This window comes from Salmo trutta, chromosome 29, assembly GCF_901001165.1.
Source record: "Salmo trutta chromosome 29, fSalTru1.1, whole genome shotgun sequence".
NCBI classification, from domain to species: Eukaryota; Metazoa; Chordata; class Actinopteri; order Salmoniformes; family Salmonidae; genus Salmo; species Salmo trutta.
This window is the reverse complement of record NC_042985.1, coordinates 9,981,313-10,003,450: the sequence shown is the minus strand read 5'-3', so window position 1 is coordinate 10,003,450 and position 22,138 is coordinate 9,981,313. Positions and strand designations below refer to the sequence as shown.

Here is a 22,138-nt window from a genome sequence, read left to right as displayed (position 1 = left end):
ACTGGAACTAAGGGCTTAGTCCGAACCATGAAAAACAGCCCCAGACCATTATTCCTCCTCCACCAAACTTTACAGTTGGCACTATGCATTGGGGCAGAAAGCATTCTCCGTTGGACTACCATATGGTGAAGCGTGATTCATCACTCCAGAGAATGCATTTCCACTGCTCCAGAGTCAAATGTCAGCGAGCTTTACACCATTCCAGCCGACGCTTGGCATTGCGGATGGTAATCTTAGGCTTGTGTGCGGCTGCTCAGCTATGGAAACCCATTTCATGAAGCTCCTGACGAACAGTTCTTGTGCTGACATTGCTTCCCGAGGCAGTTTAGAACCCGGTTGTGAGTGTTGAAACCGAGGACAGATGATTTTTACACGTTACATGCTTGAGCACATGGCGGTCCCGTTATGTGAGCTTGTGAGGCCTACCGCTTCGCGGCTGAGCCGTTGTTGCTCCTAGACGTTTCCACTTCACAATAACAGCACTTACAGTTGACCAGGCAGCTCTAGCAGGCCAGAAATTTGACAAACTGACTTGTTGGAAAGATGGCATCCTTTGACGGTGCCACGTTGAAAGTCACTGAGCTCTTCAGTAAGGCCATTCTACTGCCAATGTTTATGGAGATTGCATGGCTGTGTGCTCGATTTTACTCACCTGTCAGCAACAGGTGTGGCTGAAATAGCCAAATCCACTCATTTGAAGGGGTGTCCACAAACTTTTGTATATATAGTGTATATAAAGAACCTCATTGATATAATCCCGATGTATCCCTTTAAGAAGACATTATAAAGGCCCAGATATGCTTATAACAAGTAATAAAGCATTATAGCTGTCTGCTTATATCTGTATGGCTTGCTACCTGTGTCCATCTCCTCCTCCCTTCCCCCCTCGCTCCACACTGGGTTCTTTGTCCTCCGTCTGGGGGCTGCTATCGCCAGTCTGCCGGCCCAGACCCTCCTTACCCGCCCCCGTAGTTACACACATCCTCCAGATACTGCTCTCCTGCACCAATAGGACAGATAGTTAGCACAAGTGGATATCTATGCAGGGGCAGTACTCTCCAGTGCCAATAGGACAGATAGTTAGCACAAGTGGATATCTATGCAGGGGCAGTACTCTCCTGCACCAATAGGACAGATAGTTAGCACAAGTGGATATCTATGCAGGGGCAGTACTCTCCAGTGCCAATAGGAAAGATAGTTAGCACAAGGGGATATCTATGCAGGGGCAGTACTCTCCTGCGCCAATAGGACAGATAGTTGACACAAGGGGATATCTATGCAGGGGCAGTATTCTCCTGCGCCAATAGGACAGATAGTTAGCACAAGTGGATATCTATGCAGGGGCAGTACTCTCCTGCGCCAATAGGACAGATAGTCAGCACAAGTGGATATCTATGCAGGGGCAGTACTCTCCAGTGCCAATAGGAAAGATAGTTAGCACAAGGGGATATCTATGCAGGGGCAGTACTCTCCTGCGCCAATAGGACAGATAGTTGACACAAGGGGATATCTATGCAGGGGCAGTATTCTCTTGCGCCAATAGGACAGATAGTTAGCACAAGTGGATATCTATGAAGGGGCAGTACTCTCCTGTGCCAATAGGACAGAGCATTAGCACAAGAGCACCTCTATGCAGGGGAAGTACTCTCCTGCTCCAATACAGTCCCAGGAGAGATGAGGTTACAACATGCTCAACTTTGTTTTCTTCAAATCAAATCAGATGTTATTAGTCACATGCGCCGAACAGGTGTAGACCTTACAGTGAAATGCTTACTTACGAGCCCCTAACCAACAATAAAGTACAAATAAGAATAAGAAAGAAAAGTAACAAGCAGTTAAAAAGCAGCAGTAAAATAACAATAGCGAGAATATATACAAGGGGGGTACCGGTACAGAGTCAATGTGCAGGGAAACCGGTTACTCGAGGTAATTGAGGTACATGTAGGTAGAGTTATTAAAGTGCCTATGCATAGATGATAACAACAGAGAGTAGCAGGGGTGTAAAAGGGGGGGTGGAGGCAATGCAAATTGTCTGGGTAGCCATTTGATTAGATGTTCAGGAGTCTTATGGCTTGGAGGTAGAAGCTGTTTAGAAACCTCTTGGACCTAGACTTGGCATTCCGGTACTGCTTGCCATGCGGTAGCAGAGAGAACAGTCTATAACTAGGGTGGCTGGAGTCTTTGACAATTTTTAGGGCCTTCCTCTGACACCGCCTGGTATAGAGGTCCTGGATGCAGGAAGCTTTGCCCCTCTGATGTAGTGGGCCATTCGCACTACCCTCTGTAGTGCCTTGCGGTCGGAGGCCAAACAGTTGCCATACCAGGCAGTAATGCAACCAGCCAGGATACTCTTGATGGTGCAGCTGTAGAACTTTTAGAGGATCTGAGGACCCATGCCAAATCTTTTCAGTCTCCTGAGGGGGAATAGGTTTTGTCGTGCCCTCTTCACGACTGTCTTGGTGTGCTTGGACCATGTTAGTTTGTTGGTGATGTGGACACCAAGGAACTTGAAGCTCTCAACCTGCTCCACTACAGCCCCATCGATGAGAATGGGGGCGTGCTCGACCCTCTTTTTCCTGTAGTCCACTATCATCTCCTTTGTCTTGATCACGTTGAGCGAGAGGTTGTTGTCCTGGCACCACACAGCCAGGTCTCTGACCTCAGCACTACAGACGTGAGTGCTATGGGTCGGTAGTCATTTAGGCAGGCTACCTTAGTGTTCTTGGGCACAGGGACTATGGTGGTCTGCTTAAAACATGCTGGTATTACAGACTTGGACAGGGAGAGGTTGATGTCAGTGAAGACACTTGCCAGTTGGTCAGCGCATGCTCGCAGTACATGTCCTGGTAATCCGTCTGGCCCTGCGGCCTTGTAAATGTTGACCTGTTTAAAGGTCTTACTCACATCGGCTGCTGAGAGCATGATCACACAGTCTTCTGGAACAGCTGGTGCTCTCATGCATGTTTCAGTGTTATTTGCCTCGTAGAGAGCATAGAAGTAGTTTAGCTCGTCTAATAGCCTCGTGTCACTGGGCAGCTCTCGGCTGTGCTTCCCTTTGCAGTCTGTATGGTTTGCAAGTCCTGCCACATCCGATGAGCGTCAGAGCCGGTGTAGTACGATTCGATATTAGTCCTGAATTGACGCTTTGCCTGTTTAACGGTTTGTCGGAGGGCATAGCAGGATTTCTTATAAACTTCCGGGTTAGAGTCCCATTCCTTGAAAGCGGCAGTTCTAGCCTTTAGCTCAGTGCTGATGTTGCCTTTCATCCATGGCTTCTGGTTGGGGTATGTACGTACGGTCACTGTGGGGACGACGTCATCGATGCACTTAATGATGAAGCCAATGACTGATGTGGTGTACTGCTCAATGCCATCGGAGCAATCCCGGAACATATTCCAGTCTGTGCTAGCAAAACAGTCGCGGAGCTTAGCATCTGCTTCATCTGACCACTTATTGATCGAGTCACTGGTGCTTCCTGCTTTAATTTTTGCTTGTAAGCAGGAATCAGGAGGATAGAATTATGGTCAGATTTGCTAAATGGAGGGCGAGGGAGAGTTGTGTATGCGTCTCTGTGTTTGGAGTAAAGGTGGTCCAGTTTTTTTCCCCTCTGGTTGCACATTTAACATGCTGATAGAAATTTGGTAAGACCGATTTAAGTTTCCCTGCATTAAAGTTCCCGGCCACTATGAGCACCGCCTCTGGGTGAGCATTTTCCTGTTTGCTTATGGCGGAATACAACTAATTGAGTGCGGTCTTAGTGCCAGCCTCAGTCTGTGGTGGTATGTAGACAGCTACGGAAAACACAGATAAAAACTCTCTAGGTAGATGGTGTGGTCTACAGCTTATCATGAGATACTCTACCTCAGACAAGCAAAACCTTGAGACTTCCTTAGATATCGTGCACCAGCTGTTATTTACAAAAATACATAGTCCACCGCCCCTTGTCTTACCAGACGCCGCTGTTCTATCCTGCCGATACAGCTTATAACCAGCCAGCTGTATGTTGATAATGTCGTTATTCAGCCACGACTCCATGAAACATAAGATATTACAGTTTTGAATGTCCCGTTGGTAGTTTAATCTTCCGCGTAGGTCATCTATTTTATTTTCCAAAGATTGCACGTTTGCTAGCAGAATGGAAGGAAGTGGGGGTTTAGTCGATCGCCTACAAATTCTCAGAAGGCAGCCCGCCCTCCGGCCCCTTTTTCTCTGCCTTCTCTTCACGCAAATGACGGGGCTCTGGGCCTGTTCCCGGGAAAGCAGTATGTCATTCACGTCGGGCTTGTCGGACTCGTTAAAGGAAAAATAGGATTCTGACAGATCGTTGTGAGTAATCGCAGTTCTGATGTCCAGAAATTATTTTTGGTCATAAGAGATGGTAGCAGCAACATTATGTACAAAATAAGTTACAAACAATGCAAAGAAACACAAAAAACACAATTGGATAGGAACACGTAAAACGTCAGCCTTCTTCTCCGGTGCCATTCATTAGACAAGGGTGTTAGAAGTCAAGGAGCGATACAAGTATGTGAAAAGGCACTCAGTTGATGAAGCCGCATTATGCTGATTTGAATGGTTCCTATAGATGGTTCCAACATATTACAATAGCATGAAATATGTTTGTTCAGAGAGTAAAACCAGGGAAGTTGGGGATGGATCTTCAGAGGGGTTAAGGCAACACATTGCCTGGAACATAGCTAATTTGGCCATTAAGGCCACCGTACAACTTTAGGGCCACTGTACATATACTGCATATGTATCGAGCAGCTCAGAGTAGGAGTGCTGATCTAGGATCAGGTCACCCCTGTCTGTATTATCTTATTCATAGTGATCTAAAAGGCAAAGCTGGTCCTAAATCAGCTCTCCTACTCTGAGACGTTAGATACATATGGCCCCCCAGGCCTTTCCTTATACCAACACAGTCCAGTCCAGCAGAGCCAACACAAGGGCACCTCTATGCAGGGTTTTAAAAGCCAGCTTTATGACCAAATCAAGACCTTGAGTTAACGGGTTGACAGCTTCAGAACAAATAGCAGAGTAGTAAAGCTTTTATAGGTCTATGAACTGTACCACAGTGTGTGTAAGTTACCTTTATGAGACAACCACTAGTGTGTTTAGGCTCCTTTTTAAAGAAAACCATATGATTAACTTAAATCTAACAAGACATTGTCCTTATGAAATGCAGGAGCCATGTTTGGAACTATTGTAAAGGTATTGCCCCACACCCACTATGGCTTTACATTGTTTGAGGTAAAATGCTGTAGTCTGACTGTGGGGTGCAGTGCCTGTGTCTGGGCTGGTGGGTAAAACTGTAACCTGCAGCACAAGGAACCCCCTCTCTATATCCCTTTCAATGTCTCTCCTTCTTCCATTATATATCTCTATCTGAATATAAAGAACAACAACCCAGAGGTATTAAACACACATTCTAATGTGGCACAGGATATAAATACAAAACAATGTAAAAACACATTGAACTGTTTGTTTCACTTGTGATCTTTTTCCATGTATCTGAATGTCTGTTATCGACAGTCCTGTGACATAGCCTTCTGTCAGCTCAGAGTAGCAGGATTGGGCTCAATTCCATTTCTCCTGGGCCAATTCAGGGGTTGATTTGAAAAAGGAATCAATACTTTTTTTCTATCTGAACTTCTCAATTCATTTGTGACCGGTTGGACACTAACAAGCTCTCTCCTCTGTCTCACCCACCAGGTGTGTCTTGTCATAATCAACAGTAGGATTTTTGTATGACAGTTTTTATATGACAGCCTTCCGCTTCGGTATCAACAAATTCATTCTTAATGAGTTGACATGGAATCCACCTAACGTTGATGAGCAGAGTTCATTCATAAACTTTAGGGTAGCCTTGGGGTTCTCTTTGAATGTCCATATGATCACATTGTCTTGTGACATAGTCCTCATGTTATCCTAATGATGAAGTAAGAAGCGTTCATTCATTCATGAACTCTGATTTATGTTCTGCTACGGAGCAGTACTTCCTGACATCAATCTGACTGACGGTTGGCCTGAACATAATCAGTCTGCCACTGAACACTACTTCCTGACATCAATCTGGCTAAAGATTGGCCTGAATAGAATCAGCCAGGTGAGTTCACAGCTACTGACAGACGTGAGGCTTTTATCTTATAACACATAGCTAGGAGGAAGACTAACAGACCAGTCATAACCTCAAATAGGGGAGGGATGAAGGAACGAAGGGTGCATTTATTCATTATTTGAACATGGCCACATTGTCCCGAGGCTCTATGACATCAGTGCAATGTCCTCATAGCCTTGTGTTAGCTAGTTAACATGTCTCTACTTCCACTGTGGCCTAATGCCTCTCTCCCTCCCCGGTTCACAACAAACACTGTCTTTGTGTGTGAGTTAAACAGGCCCAACAGCAGCACTCAGGCCTCTGACACACAGGCCATGTGACTGATGTTATGCATTTGCACAAGAAACACAGTGCAGACAGAGATGACTAGAGGAACACATTCCAGACTATATTATGGGTAGGACCAGGAGTTCTTCATACTCTGGACTCAATCTTCACATACAATACTGTGTTGTAGATTTTTTCTCCTAAATGTTTTTCATATTGAGACGAAACCTAACTTGAGATCGACATGCATTATTCATTTCCCCCTCACAAATCTCCCATTGCCTTCAGTGCATGATTTTTGAGAATATCCGTGTTTCAAGTGCGTATCTGACCCCTTTTGAGCAACTAACACTCTCTACCCACCACACATAACAAGAAGGAAGTCATGTGCTTTTGAAGGCCAGAGTGTTTAGCTTGTTTCCTCCTGGAGTAGCAGTAACAGCCTGAACACGCAACATGTACAGTACATGAACACGGTATGCTAATCCATCTTGATGCCTAGCTGTCAGCTGAGAAAGGATCTACATGTCTGACCAATACACTGCCTGAGGGCCTGGACTGACATACATTTTTAGTTTTTGCAGATTCATTAAAACTTCTTATCATAGTTTTCCTAGTTAAGTAATACTGTGTATGATGTGCATTAATAATTATTATGTCCATAAAAAATCTTTTCACATTATTTCTACAAATGCATTGATAAAAACAGCGAATGCAACGATAGCACTTAGTGCATAACAGTCATAATTCAGGACCAGGAGACATACATTGTTAATGCCACTTTGCAAACAGCAACCCTGTTGGCTTAGCGCCACATTATGATGTAATACATCATTGAAATGTCCAAACAAAATGCCATAATGTGATATGCAAATTACCCCCATTCATACCTTGATACTGAAGGACCTCCTCATATTCCTCTTGTGTTCTCCTGTAGCCCTGAGTGTGTTGGTGGTCCCTATGGGTGGCTGTGTAGATGCCTGCATAGTTCCTCCACTCTCCTGGGGTCCTTCCTGGATCTTCTTCCGGGACCTCTCCACCTCCCTGTCCACCTTCCCATCTCTCCCCAAGCCCCCGTCTCCCTCCCAGCCCTCCCCTGGTGGTCTCTCTTCGGGGCTGGGGCAGTCATCACTGGCCCTGGAGTGACAGAGGATCAGGGACCTGGAGGGAAGAAGAAGAAGATGAAGAAGGGAAAAGGAAAAGGTAAACCGTTGCTACTGTACCTCGTATTCCAACCAAAAAGGCATTAGGCACCCAGCGAGGCTGTCCTGTAATTCCGCTACACGTTGGCTTAGACCAAATCAACCAGCCTGACGAGCTGTGTGCAACAAACAGATTCCATACCTGGAGAGCATGGCTAGCTTCTTGGAGCGGTGGCTGTGGCTTGTGTTGGTGTTGTTGGTCTTCCCAGAGTCCCTGCCTCGCCTCTCCATCCTCCGAGCTGCTGCCGTGCTGGCTTTCCTCTTCTGGTAGGAGTATCTCTGGGGCATGGCCGTTAGAGTGTGTGTGTGTGCTGCGTGTGTGTGTGGTGCTAACACACTCTCACACACACTCCTCCCGGCCGGCACACAGGCTAATGGAGAGGGACACTCTGCAGGGAAATTCGAAAATTCAATTAGGAAGCATGTCTGTGTGTGTGTATGTGTACGTGTGTATGTGTGTGTCTGCATGCGTCTGTGTGTGTGTGTCCATGCATGCTTGTGTGCTTGTGTGTGTCATAAGTGTTCTGAGAATCTGCTGAAGTAATGGTGGAGTTTAAGATAAGAGATCTTTTCTTCCCTGAAAACAGCAGCATGTTGCTGCTAGAGCCTCCTGAATATGGCTTAATCAGACTCCTAACATTCACACTGCACACACTGCACACACAGGCACGCGCAAACACAGACACCCATTAATATACAAACGTGCACACACATACACACATGTGCACGGACACATACACCAAAGCTCCTTCCCACGGGATTTGAGGTCACGGATATCATGAACTTACAGTAACTACACTAACGGAGATCTGCACTGGGATTGTTCTGGGCTCACAAAGTGCCTCCCAATTGGCCTTATGAGCCCTGGTGACAAGTAGTGCACTAAATAGGGAATAGGGTGCCATTTGGAGTGCATAACTTAGAACGGAAAACCCCTACATAATAAAGTAAACAAACCGATACACATTTCAAATGATGCAGCTGCTACTGTTTATTATCTACCCTGTTGTCTAGTCACCTTATCCCTACACTCTTAGAAAAAAGAGTTCCAAAAGGGAGTACCCTTTTTTGTTCCAGGTAGAACCCTTTTGGGTTTCATGTAGAACCCTCTGTAGAAAAGGTTCTACATGGAACCGATAAGGGTTCTACCTGGAACCAAAAATAGTTCTTCAAAGGGTTATCCTATGGGGACAGTCAAAGAACCCTTTAAGGTTCTAGATAGCACCTCTTTCTAAGAGTGTAGTTACATGTACAGTACCAGTCAAAAGTTTGGACACACCTACTCATTCAAGGGTTTTTCTTAATTTTTACTATTTTCTAATGGACCATTGTAATGATGACCCGTCGTTTCTCTTTGCTTATTTGAGCTGTTCTTGCCATAATATGGACTTGGTCTTTTACCAAATAGGGCTGTTTTCTGTATATCACCATTACCTTGTCACAACACAACTGATTGGCTCAAATGCATTATGAAGGAAAGAAATTCCACAAATTAACTTTTAACAAGGCACACCTGCTAATTGAAATGCATTCCAGGTGACTACCTCATTAAGCTGGTTGAGAGGATGCCAAGAGTGTGCATCATCAAGGCCAAGGGTGGTTACTTTGAAATATAAAATATAAAATATAATTTGATTTGTTTACCACTTTTTTTGGTCACTAAAGTACATGATTTCATGTGTTATTTCATAGTTTATGTCTTCTATTATTCTATAATGTAGAAAATAGTAAAATAAAGAAAAACCCTTTAATGAGAAGGTGTGTCCAAACTTTTGACTGGTACTGTACGTCTACCTCAATGACCTCATCCCCCTGCACATCAACTTAGTACTGGTACCCCTTGTATATAGATAAATTATCATCAACTCAGTACTGGTACCTCTTGTATATAGATAAATTATCATCAACTCAGTACTGGTACATCTTGTATATAGATAAATTATCATCAACTCAGTACTGGTACCTCTTGTATATAGATAAATTATCATCAACTCAATACTGGTACCTCTTGTACAGTTGAAGTTGGAAGTTTACATACACCTTAGCCAAGTACATTTAAACTCAGTTTTTCACAATTCCTGACATTGAATCCAAGGAAAAATTCCCTGTTTTAGGTCAGTTAGGATCACCACTTTATTTTAAGAATGTGAAATGTCAGAATAATAGTAGAGAGAATGATTTACTTCAGCTTTTATTCCTTTCATCACATTCCCAGTGGGTCAGAAGTTTACATACACTCAATTAGTATTTGGTAGCATTGCCTTTAAATTGTTTAACTCTGGTCAAATGTTTCGGGTAGCCTTCCACAAGCTTCCCACAACAAGCTGGGTGAATTTTGGCCCATTCCTCCTGACAGAGCTGGTGTAACTGAGTCAGGTTTGTAGGCCTCCTTGCTTGCACACACTTTTTAAGTTCTGCCCACATATTGGTTGGTTGTTGTTCTGATGGTGTCACACAACCAATAAAAATTGCTATCAGTGCCGCTTCAAAATAACATTGGGTACTGGATGTTCCCAGCCCAGTGAACTAGATCATTTACAAAACACTTCATTCATGGTGTCACGTCCTGACCAGTAAAAGGGGTCATTTGTCGTTGTAGTATGGTCAGGGCGTGGCAGGGGGTGTTGTTTTGGTGTGTTTTGGGGTTGGTTTGTTTCATGGGGATTTGTTCTAGTTTTCATTTTCTATGTTCATTTTCTATGTGTGGCCGAGTATGGTTTCCAATCAGAGGCAGGTGTCTTTCATTGTCTCTGATTGGAAGCCATACTTAGGCAGCCTGTTTTTTCCTTTGCGTTTGTGGGTGGTTGTTTTCCGTATAGTCTGTGCACCTTACAGAACTGTTTTGTCGTTTTTGGTTAAGTGTTCTTAACTGTTTTTGGTTAAGTGTTCACGTTAATAAAAGAAGATGAGCACTTTACACGCTGCGCCTTGGTCCAATACTTCCGACAGATGTGACACATGGTGGAATGATGCCTTTTGTCACGTCCTGACTCTAGTAAGATGTCATTTTCTATAGTAGAGTAGGTCAGGGCGTGACAAGGGGTGTCTTGTGTTTTTCTATGTTTTCTATTTCTATGTTTGTGTTCTAGGTTTTCTATTTCTATGTTGTTGTTTTTTGGGTTGATCTCCAATTGGAGGCAGCTGGTCCTCATTGCCTCTGATTGGAGATCATATTTAAATAGGGGTTTTTCTTCCTGGGTTTTTGTGGGTAGTTGTTTTCCATTTTGTCTATGTACCTGACGGAACTGTCGTTTTTGTTCATTTGTTTAAGTGTTATCATTAAAAGGAAATATGAGCACTTTACATGCTGCGCCTTGGTCCCCTTTATATGACCCATGTTACAGAACTATCCACCGTGATTGGATCAAGCGGCATGCCCAGGCTGAAATGGACACCTGGTCACATAGTGAGTGGACGGAGAGGAGAAATTGGACCTGGGGCCAGGTAATCGAGAGACACCGGAGCCTACCTGGGAAGAACGAGAGGCAGCCCCCAAAAACATTTTTTTTTGGGGGGGGGGGCACACGGGTAGTTTGTCTGGGCCAGGGGTGAGGCCTGAGTCAACTCCCCGTGCTTTTTGTGGTGAGCATGTGCCTGCCTCTCGCACTTTCTCTCCAGTGCGCCTCCATAGCACAGTACGTCCTGTGCCTGCTCCTCGCGCTCTCCCTCCAGTGCGCCTCCAGAATCCAGTACGTCCTGTGCCTGTTCTTCGCACTCTCCCTCCAGTGCGCATCCATAACCCAGTACGGCCGGTGCCTGCTTTGAGCACTCGGTCCTCAGTGCGTCTCCCCAGTCCGGTGAGACCTGTTCCAGCTCTACGTACAAAGCCTCCAGTGATAATCGATGGTCCGACGCCTGTAGAGATGATCCATGACACTAAGCCTCTAGTGATGATCCATGGCCCGGAGCCTGTAGGGATATTCCATGGCATGAAGCCTGAAGAGGTAATCCATGGCCCGGAACCTGAAGAAATAATCCTTGGCAAAAAGCCTGGAGGGATTATAAATGGTCCGGAGCCTGTAGGGATAAACCATGGCACGAAGCCTGTAGGAATAATCCATGGCCCGGCACCTATAGAGATAATCCATGGTAAGAAGCCTCCAGTGATGATCCTTGGCGCAGAACCTGTAGAGATGATCCATGGCATGGAGCCAACAGCAACGGTCATTAGTCCGGAACCTATAATGACGCCTCCCAGTCCGGAGCCTCCGGCGATGCTTTTCTGTCCGGAGCCTCCAGCAACACTCCCCAGTCCGGAGCCTCCAGCGACGCTCCCCAGTCCGGAGCCTCCAGCGACGCTCCCCAGTCCGGAGCCTCCAGTGACGCTCCCCAGTCCGGAGCCTCCAGCTACGCTCCCCAGTCCGGAGACTCCAGCTACGCTCCGCAGTCCAGAGCCTCCATCTACGCTCCCCAGTCCAGAGTCTTCAGCGGCGGTCCGCAGCCCAGAGTCTTCAACGGCGGTCCACAGCCCAGAGTCTTCAGCGACGGTCCGCAGCCCAGAGTCTTCAACGGCGGTCCGCAGCCCAGAGTCTTCAACGGCGGTCCGCAGCCCAGAGTCTTCAACGGCGGTCCGCAGCCCAGAGTCTTCAACGGCGGTCCTCAGCCCAGAGTCTTCAACGGCGGTCCACAGCCCAGAGTCTTCAGCGGCGGTCCGCAGCCCAGAGTCTTCAACGGCGGTCCGCAGCCCAGAGTCTTCAACGGCGGTCCGCAGCCCAGAGTCTTCAACGGCGGTCCGCAGCCCAGAGTCTTCAGCGGCGGTCCGCAGCCCAGAGTCTTCAACGGCGGTCCGCAGCCCAGAGTCTTCAACGGCGGTCCGCAGCCCAGAGTCTTCAACGGCGGTCCACAGCCCAGAGTCTTCAGCGGCGGTCCGCAGCCCAGAGTCTTCAACGGCGGTCCGCAGCCCAGAGTCTTCAACGGCGGTCCGCAGCCCAGAGTCTTCAACGGCGGTCCACAGCCCAGAGTCTTCAGCGGCGGTCCGCAGCCCAGAGTCTTCAACGGCGGTCCGCAGCCCAGAGTCTTCAACGGCGGTCCGCAGCCCAGAGTCTTCAACAGCGGTCCGCAGCCCAGAGCCTTCAGCGGCGGCCCGCAGCCCAGGACCTCCAGCGGCGGCCCGCAGCCCAGAACCTCCAGCAATGATCTGCAGTCTGGTTCCTTTGACGACGATCCACGGTCAGGTGGTAATAAAGCAGAAGGATCAGCGGGTGGAGCGGGGAATACGCCCAGAACCGGAGCCGCCTCCTATGCTGGAGGTTAAGGTTATGTGGACTGCATTTGAGCCGCCATAGACAATTATCACCCTCCCTACCCTCCCTTTTGATTCATGTTTTTTTTTTGGTTTGCTGCATTCGGAGTCTGCACCTTTGGGTGGGGGGGGGGGGTACTGTCACGTCCTGACCCTAGTAAGATGTAATTTTCTATAGTAGAGTAGGTCAGGGCGTGACAGGGGGTGTTTTGTGTTTTTCTGTTTTCTATTTCTATGTTGTGTTCTAGGTTTTCTATTTCTAGGTTGTTTTTTTGGGTTGATCTCCAATTGGAGGCAGCTGGTCCTCGTTGCCTCTGATTGGAGATCATATTTAAGTAGGGTTTTTTGTGGGTAGTTGTTTTTCGTTTTGTCTATGTACCTGACGGAACTGTCGTTTTTGTTATTTTGTTTAAGTGTTATCATTAAAAGGAAATATGAGCACTTTACACGCTGCGCCTTGGTCCCCTTTATACGACCCATGTTACAACTGTTGTTAAGACCAACTGCAATAATGAAAAAAAACAGACAGCTTGGAATGTAAATCATTCCAGTCATCTGGAGAGAGAGCAATTCTCTGCAATAATGCCTGTCAATAATGCCTGTCAATAATGCACAAGAATAGAAATAAAATATGACAAGTAAAAAAATGTATTAACAAAAAGATGGAAAGTTAAGACTTTATGAACCCTGTGTCATAAGGGTTACATAAGACTGTCATATCAATGACATAACATGTTATAAGAAATCCTGACTGACAGGCCTCTCTCATGCTGAGCCAATGCATATTGGGTCTTCGTTTCCCCCCTCCACACACACACACACACACACACACACACACACACACACACACACACACACACACACACACACACACACACACACACACACAACCCTGTCCTAGCCATATGTTTTTGGTTTCTTCCCTGCTCTCTGTGTTCCCTGGCCAAGGTCCACAAGAGTTGACTTCCACAGGAGCTGTGACTCCACATGCTGACAAATACCTCTCTGTATGGTGGTTGATACAACACTATGTTGTAATGTAACGGATAGGTCTTCCAATAACAGACGGGAGGTTAAGTGGAAACCCCATGTGCCACACAAGTTGTTTTTTTTAAAGAAAATTGTTAGCTCTGATAATGGAAGGATGTTTGTCATTATTGTAATAATGAAGCAAGCAGCACACACACACACACACGCACACACACACACACACACACACACACACACACACACACACACACACACTTGCATGCACACAGTCCCATTTAGTGTGTTTGTTGTAAATGCTTCAGGCTGGGTAATAATCCCTCAGCTCAGATACAGTAGATAGACTGGAGACACAGATCTGCACCATGTTGTAGGTTTGTCGAAGGTCTCCCTCTATCTTTCTCTGTTTACTGTTCACTGCTGCCCGAGACCTCTCTGTCTCTCATCCCCACGTATCTTTCTTTCTCCCTCCTCTATCTCTCCTCCTTTCTCTATCTCTCTCTCTCTCCTCTCCCTCCTCTGTCTCTCCTCCCTTTCTCTATCTCTCTCTCTCCTCCCCCTTCTCTGTCTCTCTCTCTCCTCCCCCTTCTCTGTCTCTCTTTCTACCTGCCAAACAAGAGGAGGATGGACTCCTTCTTTAGATCCTGGTTCCTCTCAAGGTACTTAGTCTTAGGGAGGTTGTCCATAGCAGCCCCTGTACTGCTCCTGCTACTGCTATCATATCTTTAGGGGTCAGGCCCAGGTTATTGTTAAGCACATTGCCAGAAATGCATTTAGGAAAAAGCAATATACACATCTCATCATAGTATCTAGGTACTCAGCATCTACTGGCCAGGTTTTCAGTCGGTTCTATACTCCAGTACTTGGCGCTATTAGGCCCATTGAAATAGAATAACTAGAAGAGCCTTTCTCATTAAAGTCAATGTACAATGATGGGTGGACCGGCGGCCATATTGAGTGAACCCATGCCAGTCATTATATTTCTAGGCCCTTGCCAGGCACAGAGTTGGTGACTGTGTGTATTTCTAGGTCTGTTTTGTATAATCCTCTGGTATAAGGTCACTTGTTTAAAGGACTTAAGGGAGGAACGTTCACTTCTTCCAGCAATGGAACAGCAGCACTACAGAGTGACTCGGAATTTCCTCTGACACAAATAAAGTCTATTGATGTAATGGGACACAGCAGTAACACTGTTTTCAGAACTTAGGATCGGGAAGAGAGAGAGAGAGAAAGAGAGGGCTGTATATGAAGCTGTGTGTGTGTGTGTGTGTGTGTGTGTGTGTGTGTGTGTGTGTGTGTGTGTGTGTGTGTGTGTGTGCGCGCACGCACGCTCACTAGTCGTGCATGCGTGAATGCCAGTGCTCTCACAGAAAACACATATTCTGCCCATAAGCTGCAGCGGAGAGCTGGCATTACTGAGTGCAATAGGACCTGATTTAGAAAGAGGGGGGGGGGGTGGACCTCTGCAGACGAGGGAGGCAAACAAAGTGTGTGTTGTTCCGTATTTACATGAGATCTTTTTTCCTTCTGAGGGGAGCTTTGGTTAAAGGACATAACATAACAATGTTTTATTTTCGATAACTTTACAGTGCCTTCTGTCAAGTCACTCAATCATGGATAATGAATGTATTCACATCCTGTAGCTGGATTTGGTTGGATTAGAATCAACTCCACATTTAAAGGGGCCAACTAGGATTGTCACATCCATTTTTTTACTTTTAAATTAAAGATAAACAGCCATTGATTCTTGAAGAATATAACCATTACATGCCATGAGCTCAGATCAACTACTAAAACGGTGATGTTGTAGGAATCCTAGATAGCCCTTCAATGGCATCATTTCTGGATGTTTACTGAAAGGACAATTCCACCCAAAAACGATATTTTGGTATTTGTTTCATTAGTCCATTGTTAATATACTCCCAAAGTGTTTTGCATGTCAGCAATACAGTTTTCAAGATAAGATTTTGAAAGTTATATATCTTGAAAACGTTATTGCTGGCATTTTGGGGCAATATCAACAATGTACTAATGAAACAAACACCAAAATATAGTTTTGGGGTGGAGTTTTCCTTTAAATTCAGTCTGGATAACTGTCAACTTAAGTTTTGTTGTGTGTTTATGTGGAATGCTAAGTATGCAGTGTATAACCAGAGTGTCCAGTCTGTGGCTAGCATGGGCTAGCATTCTTCGGCCAAAAATGTAATGTGTCCCTGTGTGTTAGCCAAAGAGGAAACCTTGCCCGTCCACCCCTGTATTCACTTGGCTATTTGTGTTTTTAAATGTCTTGGAGCTGCTGGACACACACAGTGTTACATAATTGGTCTACTCAGTGTGTGTGTGTGTGTGTGTGTGTGTGTGTGTGTGTGTGTGTGTGTGTGTGTGTGTGTGTGTGTGTGTGTGTGTGTGTGTGTGTGTGTGTGTGTGTGTGTGTGTGTGTGTGTGTGTGTGTGTGTGTGTGAGTGTGTGTGCGTGTGTGTGCGTGTGTGCGTGTGTCTGTGTGTGCGTGTGTCTGTGTGTGCGTGTGTGCGTGTGCATGCTTGTATACACACATCCATCTCTCAAGGCCAACAAGTGCACCATTGAACTGCTCTGCAACCAATTTTGATAGTTGCAAAATATCATCCAAAGTATTTTATGGATCCCAGGACCCTGTGGAATAGATTCAAAACTCTTCCTGAGTAATAGATTCAAAACTCTTCCTGAGTAATAGATTCAAAACTCTTCCTGAGTAATAGATTCAAAACTCTTCCTGAGTAATAGATTCAAAACTCTTCCTGAGTAATAGATTCAAAACTCTTCCTGAGTAATAGATTCAAAACTCTTCCTGAGTAATAGATTCAAAACTCTTCCTGAGTAATAGATTCAAAACTCTTCCTGTGTAATAGATTCAAAACTCTTCCTGAGTAATAGATTCAAAACTCTTCCTGTGTAAACTATCTTCATTACATAGACTTAAGTCATAAGTTAAAGAATCACACATTACCAATATGATATTGCTGTGTGAATTACGGTATGATATGGACAGTATTCTCTGTTAATATTCTTTGTAAAACAGACAACATCCGTCTTTCCACTAAGGAGTTATTCAATTGAATTTGGGTAATGGGAAAACCTTTACACCACCTTAGTATGGTAAATAACAAAGAATTTCATAGAAATTGATTCATAAAATTCATTATAGAAAAAGACACAGTTTGGGAACAGTATCAATATATTCCAATTCAACCCTTGCATACAACGTGAGAGGTAAAAACTCACCATAGTCAATCATCATCTCTTTCCCACAGCAGCCATGCAGTCCAAGGTTTAACACCAGCGAACCCAGGGTTAGTTATAGTTGTCCAGGGATTAACACCAGCGAACCCAGTGTTAGTTATAGTTGTCTAAGGGTTAACACCGGCAAACCCAGAGTTAGTTATAGTTGTCCAGTAATCCAAAGAAAGATAATGAGACAGATGAGATCTCAAAGTAGGAAGAAGTTGCTTCTAGACACTGATCTGAGGTCAGTTTTTGTTAGAAATCAGAGTTGATCCTAGATCTGTGCCTAAGGATTTTTTACCTTACGCTGTTTACCTCTGTTTAATACTTCTCTCCTCCACAGAGCAGATCTGACGTTTCTCTAAAAGCACGGTCAGAGTTTTAGTGAGTTAGATTGGGCATTTGTAACTACCGCCCTCCCTCCTAGCCTCCCTCCCTTCTCTCCCTCCTCGTCCGCCCTCCCTCCTTTTCCCAGCTGGCTAGAGGACACAAGAGCTTGTCTCAGAGCTCCAGTCCTCCAAATCATTGGTCTTTTCCTGTGAGCCAAATCCAGAGAGGGAGCACTTAGTACTGTCTGACCTCACACCTACTCTGTGTCGCACAATGCTGCAGTCTTCACCGACTGTGTGTGGGTGTGTTTGGGGAGGGGATTGTGTGTGTGGTTGTGTGTGTGTGTAGTTGGATCAGCCAGTGTCTGTTTGGGTATACTTTATGTGGCTCTAAGGATGAATAGACGCTCTATAGCCAACACGTTCCTTTCGGGAACCGCTTTATAAAGTCTAGTTCTAGTAAGGGAAAGATATGCATAGAGTAGATCTGGTTAAAGAAACGTATGCTCAGAAAAGTCCTACAGAGGGAAAGTTATAGAGTCATCCTGGTGAGGGAAAGATGTACACAGTTCTAAGAGTACTGATCAAAACCGTTAAAGAAATGCAGTTCTAACAGTACTGATCAAAACAGTTAAATACATACAGTTCTAACAGTACTGATCAAAACCGTCAAAGACATGCAGTTCTAACAGTACTGATCAAAACCGTTCTAACAGTACTAATCAAAACCGTTAAAGACATGCAGTTCTAACAGTACTGATCAAACCCGTTAAAGACATAAAGTTCTAACAGTACTGATCAAAACCGTTAGACATGCAGTTCTAACAGTACTGATCAAAACAGTTAAATACATACAGTTCTAACAGTACTGATCAAAACCGTTAAAGACATGCAGTTCTAACAGTACTAATCAAAACCGTTCTAACAGTACTGATCAAAAGCGTTAAAGACATACAGTTCTAACAGTACTGATCAAACCCGTTAAAAACATACAGTTCTAACAGTACTGATCAAAACCTTTAAAGACATGCAGTTCTAACAGTACTGATCAAACCCGTTAAAGACATACAGTTCTAACAGTACTGATCAAAACCATTAAAGACATACAGTTCTAACAGTACTGATCAAAACAGTTAAATACATACAGTTCTAACAGTACTGATCAAAACCATTAAAGACATACAGTTCTAACAGTACTGATCAAAACCGTTAAATACATACAGTTCTAACAGTACTGATCAAAACCGTTAAAGACATGCCGTTCTAAAACAGTCAGTAATGATGATATGAGAAGTAGTTTCTCTAACTAACAGGTAACAGCTCACAGTAAATATATTTTTATAATTGTACACAAATATATTTGTCCCCTATGAATGGACTGTTATTTCATATGTTTTAGGGCAGGGGACCCACAGATTGCTAAATACTGTAGGCTACTGTATATTTTACTCAGGGTCAGTGTAGACCAGACCTTCACAAGCATCTCTGCATGAATAAACCTGACCCCAATGAGCTCATGAACAGAAAGGCAGTCTGCTAGAATGAATGAATAAAGTCTAACTCGCAGTCCGCAGTCTCACACACTCTCACACGTGCACATTCGCTCATACACACACATGCACACACACAGACACAGAGGGTTCCTCTGTGACGAGGAAGATGCAGGTTCTAAAAGCAACCAATTAAGGGAACGGTGTGTATGAATCATTGGGCACAAGGATCCCAAAACAAACACACAGGTCAGGTTGTGAAGCCTCTCTTCCTGCTACTGGTTTTAGAAGTCAAGGGTCCCTAAAGGAATGTTAACCCTAACCCTAAAGGACTGTTAAACCTAACCCTAAAGGACTGTTAACCCTAACCCTAAAATACTGTTAACCCTAAACCTAAAGGACTGTTAACCCTAACCCTAAATGACTGTTAACCCTAACCCTAAAGGACTGTTAACCCTAACCCTAGAGGCCTGTTAACCCTAACCCTAAAGGACTGTTAACCCTAACGCTAAAGGACTGTTAACCCTAACCCTAAAGGACTGTTAACCCTAACCCTAAAGGACTGTTAACCCTAACCCTAAAGGACTGTTAACCCTAACCCTAAAGGACTGTTAACCCTAACCCTAAAATACTGTTAACCCTAACCCTAAAGGACTGTTAACCCTAACCCTAAAATACTGTTAACTCTAACCCTAAAGGACTGTTAACCCTAACCCTAAAGGACTGTTAACCCTAACCCTAAAGGACTGTTAACCCTAACCCTAAAATACTGTTAACCCTAACCCTAAAGGGCTGTTAACCCTAACCCTAAATGACTGTTAACCCTAACCCTAAAGGACTGTTAACCCTAACCCTAAAGGCCTGTTAACCCTAACCCTAAAGGACTGTTAACCCTAACGCTAAAGGACTGTTAACCCTAACCCTAAAATACTGTTAACCCTAACCCTAAAGGACTGTTAACCCTAACCCTAAAGGACTGTTAACCCTAACACTAAAGGACTGTTAACCCTAACGCTAAAATACTGTTAACCCTAACCCTAAAGGACTGTTAACCCTAAAGGACTGTTAACCCTAACCCTAAAGGACTGTTAACCCTAACGCTAAAGGACTGTTAACCCTAACGCTAAAATACTGTTAACCCTAACCCTAAAGGACTGTTAACCCTAACCCTAAAGGACTGTTAACCCTAACGCTAAAGGACTGTTAACCCTAACGCTAAAATACTGTTAACCCTAACCCTAAAGGACTGTTAACCCTAACCCTAAAGGACTGTTAACCCTAACGCTAAAGGACTGTTAACCCTAACCCTAAAGGACTGTTAACTCTAACCCTAAAGGACTGTTAACCCTAACCCTAAAGGACTGTTAACCCTAACCCTAAAGGACTGTTAACCCTAACCCTAAAGGACTGTTAACCCTAACGCTAAAATACTGTTAACCCTAACCCTAAAGGACTGTTAACCCTAAAGGACTGTTAACCCTAACCCTAAAGGACTGTTAACCCTAACGCTAAAGGACTGTTAACCCTAACGCTAAAATACTGTTAACCCTAACCCTAAAGGACTGTTAACCCTAACCCTAAAGGACTGTTAACCCTAACCCTAAAGGACTGTTAACCCTAACGCTAAAGGACTGTTAACCCTAACGCTAAAATACTGTTAACCCTAACCCTAAAGGACTGTTAACCCTAAAATACTGTTAACCCTAACCCTAAAGGACTGTTAACCCTAACCCTAAAGGACTGTTAACCCTAACCCCAAAGGACTGTTAACTCTAACCCTAAAGGACTGTTAACCCTAACCCTAAAGGACTGTTAACCCTAACCCTAAAATACTGTTAACCCTAACCCTAAAGGACTGTTAACCCTAACCCTAAAATACTGTTAACTCTAACCCTAAAGGACTGTTAACCCTAACGCTAAAGGACTGTTAACTCTAACCCTAAAGGACTGTTAACCCTAACCCTAAAATACTGTTAACCCTAACCCTAAAATACTGTTAACCCTAACGCTAAAGGACTGTTAACTCTAACCCTAAAGGACTGTTAACCCTAACCCTAAAATACTGTTAACCCTAACGCTAAAGGACTGTTAACACTAACCATAAAGGACTGTTAACTCTAACCCTAAAGGACTGTTAACCCTAACCCTAAAATACTGTTAACCCTAAAGCTAAAGGACTGTTAACCCTAACCCTAAAGGACTGTTAACCCTAACCCTAAAGGACTGTTAACCCTAACCCTAAAGGACTGTTAACCCTAACCCTAAAGGACTGTTAACCCTAACCCTAAAATACTGTTAACTCTAACCCTAAAGGACTGTTAACCCTAACCCTAAAGGACTGTTAACTCTAACCCTAAAGGACTGTTAACCCTAACCCTAAAGGACTGTTAACCCTAACCCTAAAGGACTGTTAACCCTAACCCTAAAGGACTGTTAACCCTAACCCTAAAGGACTGTTAACCCTAACGCTAAAGGACTGTTAACCCTAACCCTAAAGGACTGTTAACTCTAACCCCAAAGGACTGTTAACTCTAACCCTAAAGGACTGTTAACCCTAACCCTAAAGGACTGTTAACTCTAACCCTAAAGGACTGTTAACTCTAACTCTAAAGGACTGTTAACCCTAACCCTAAAGGACTGTTAACTCTAACCCTAAAGGACTGTTAACCCTAACCCTAAAGGACTGTTAACCCTAACCCTAAGGGTTAACAGAAAGAGAGAGAGAGAGCGAGAGACAGAGAGAGAGAGAGGTGGAGAGCATTCAGAAAAGTAGGGAGCCTGAGCCAAGGTTATTGACTGAGTTAGATAAGGAGGTATTTCAGTCACATGTTTATAGATACACTGACCAGATGTAAAATTAACATTCATTTGAGTTGTCTCACTATTCCAACATTCAGGGATGCTGTGGTCCTTACAGAAATGAAATAACATACAATAAGGAGGTAGGAATCACAAAAACAACGCACCACATTAACATTTCAGTTACTTCAATAGGAGTTCTTTGGCACAACTATTTCTAGTTTCTAAACAAACATATCATTTTCTTCTTATTCTATATGTCAGTGGGCTTGATATTGATAACAGATTGCCGAATTGAAATGTAAGCTTATATTGCCATCTAGTGTTAGAAGTGACCCCTCACTACATCCAACTTGTTTTTCCACACCAAGGCGTATTATATTTTATATTCCATTTTTTTAACCTTCATTTAACTAGTCAAGTCAGTTAAGAACAAATTCTTA

At 44.3% G+C, this 22,138-nt stretch overlaps 1 protein-coding gene across 2 annotated transcripts in view; it reads right to left on the bottom strand.

The window, feature by feature from the left end:
* Positions 1-17,456, bottom strand: part of il16 (interleukin 16) — a 55,476-nt gene extending 38,020 nt beyond the window's left edge. The window contains exons 1-4 of one of the 2 annotated variants that reach the window (XM_029720786.1): positions 17,078-17,456; positions 7,730-7,976; positions 7,276-7,546; positions 858-1,000 (exon numbers count right to left, since the gene is read on the bottom strand). In XM_029720786.1, coding sequence (XP_029576646.1) covers positions 858-1,000; positions 7,276-7,546; positions 7,730-7,976; positions 17,078-17,093 — 677 coding nt within the window. In that variant the 5' untranslated portion in view covers positions 17,094-17,456. The remainder of the gene's footprint in view (positions 1-857; positions 1,001-7,275; positions 7,547-7,729; positions 7,977-17,077) is intronic. The other variant, XM_029720785.1, reaches the window with a different exon arrangement.
* Positions 17,457-22,138: the final 4,682 nt, after the last annotated feature.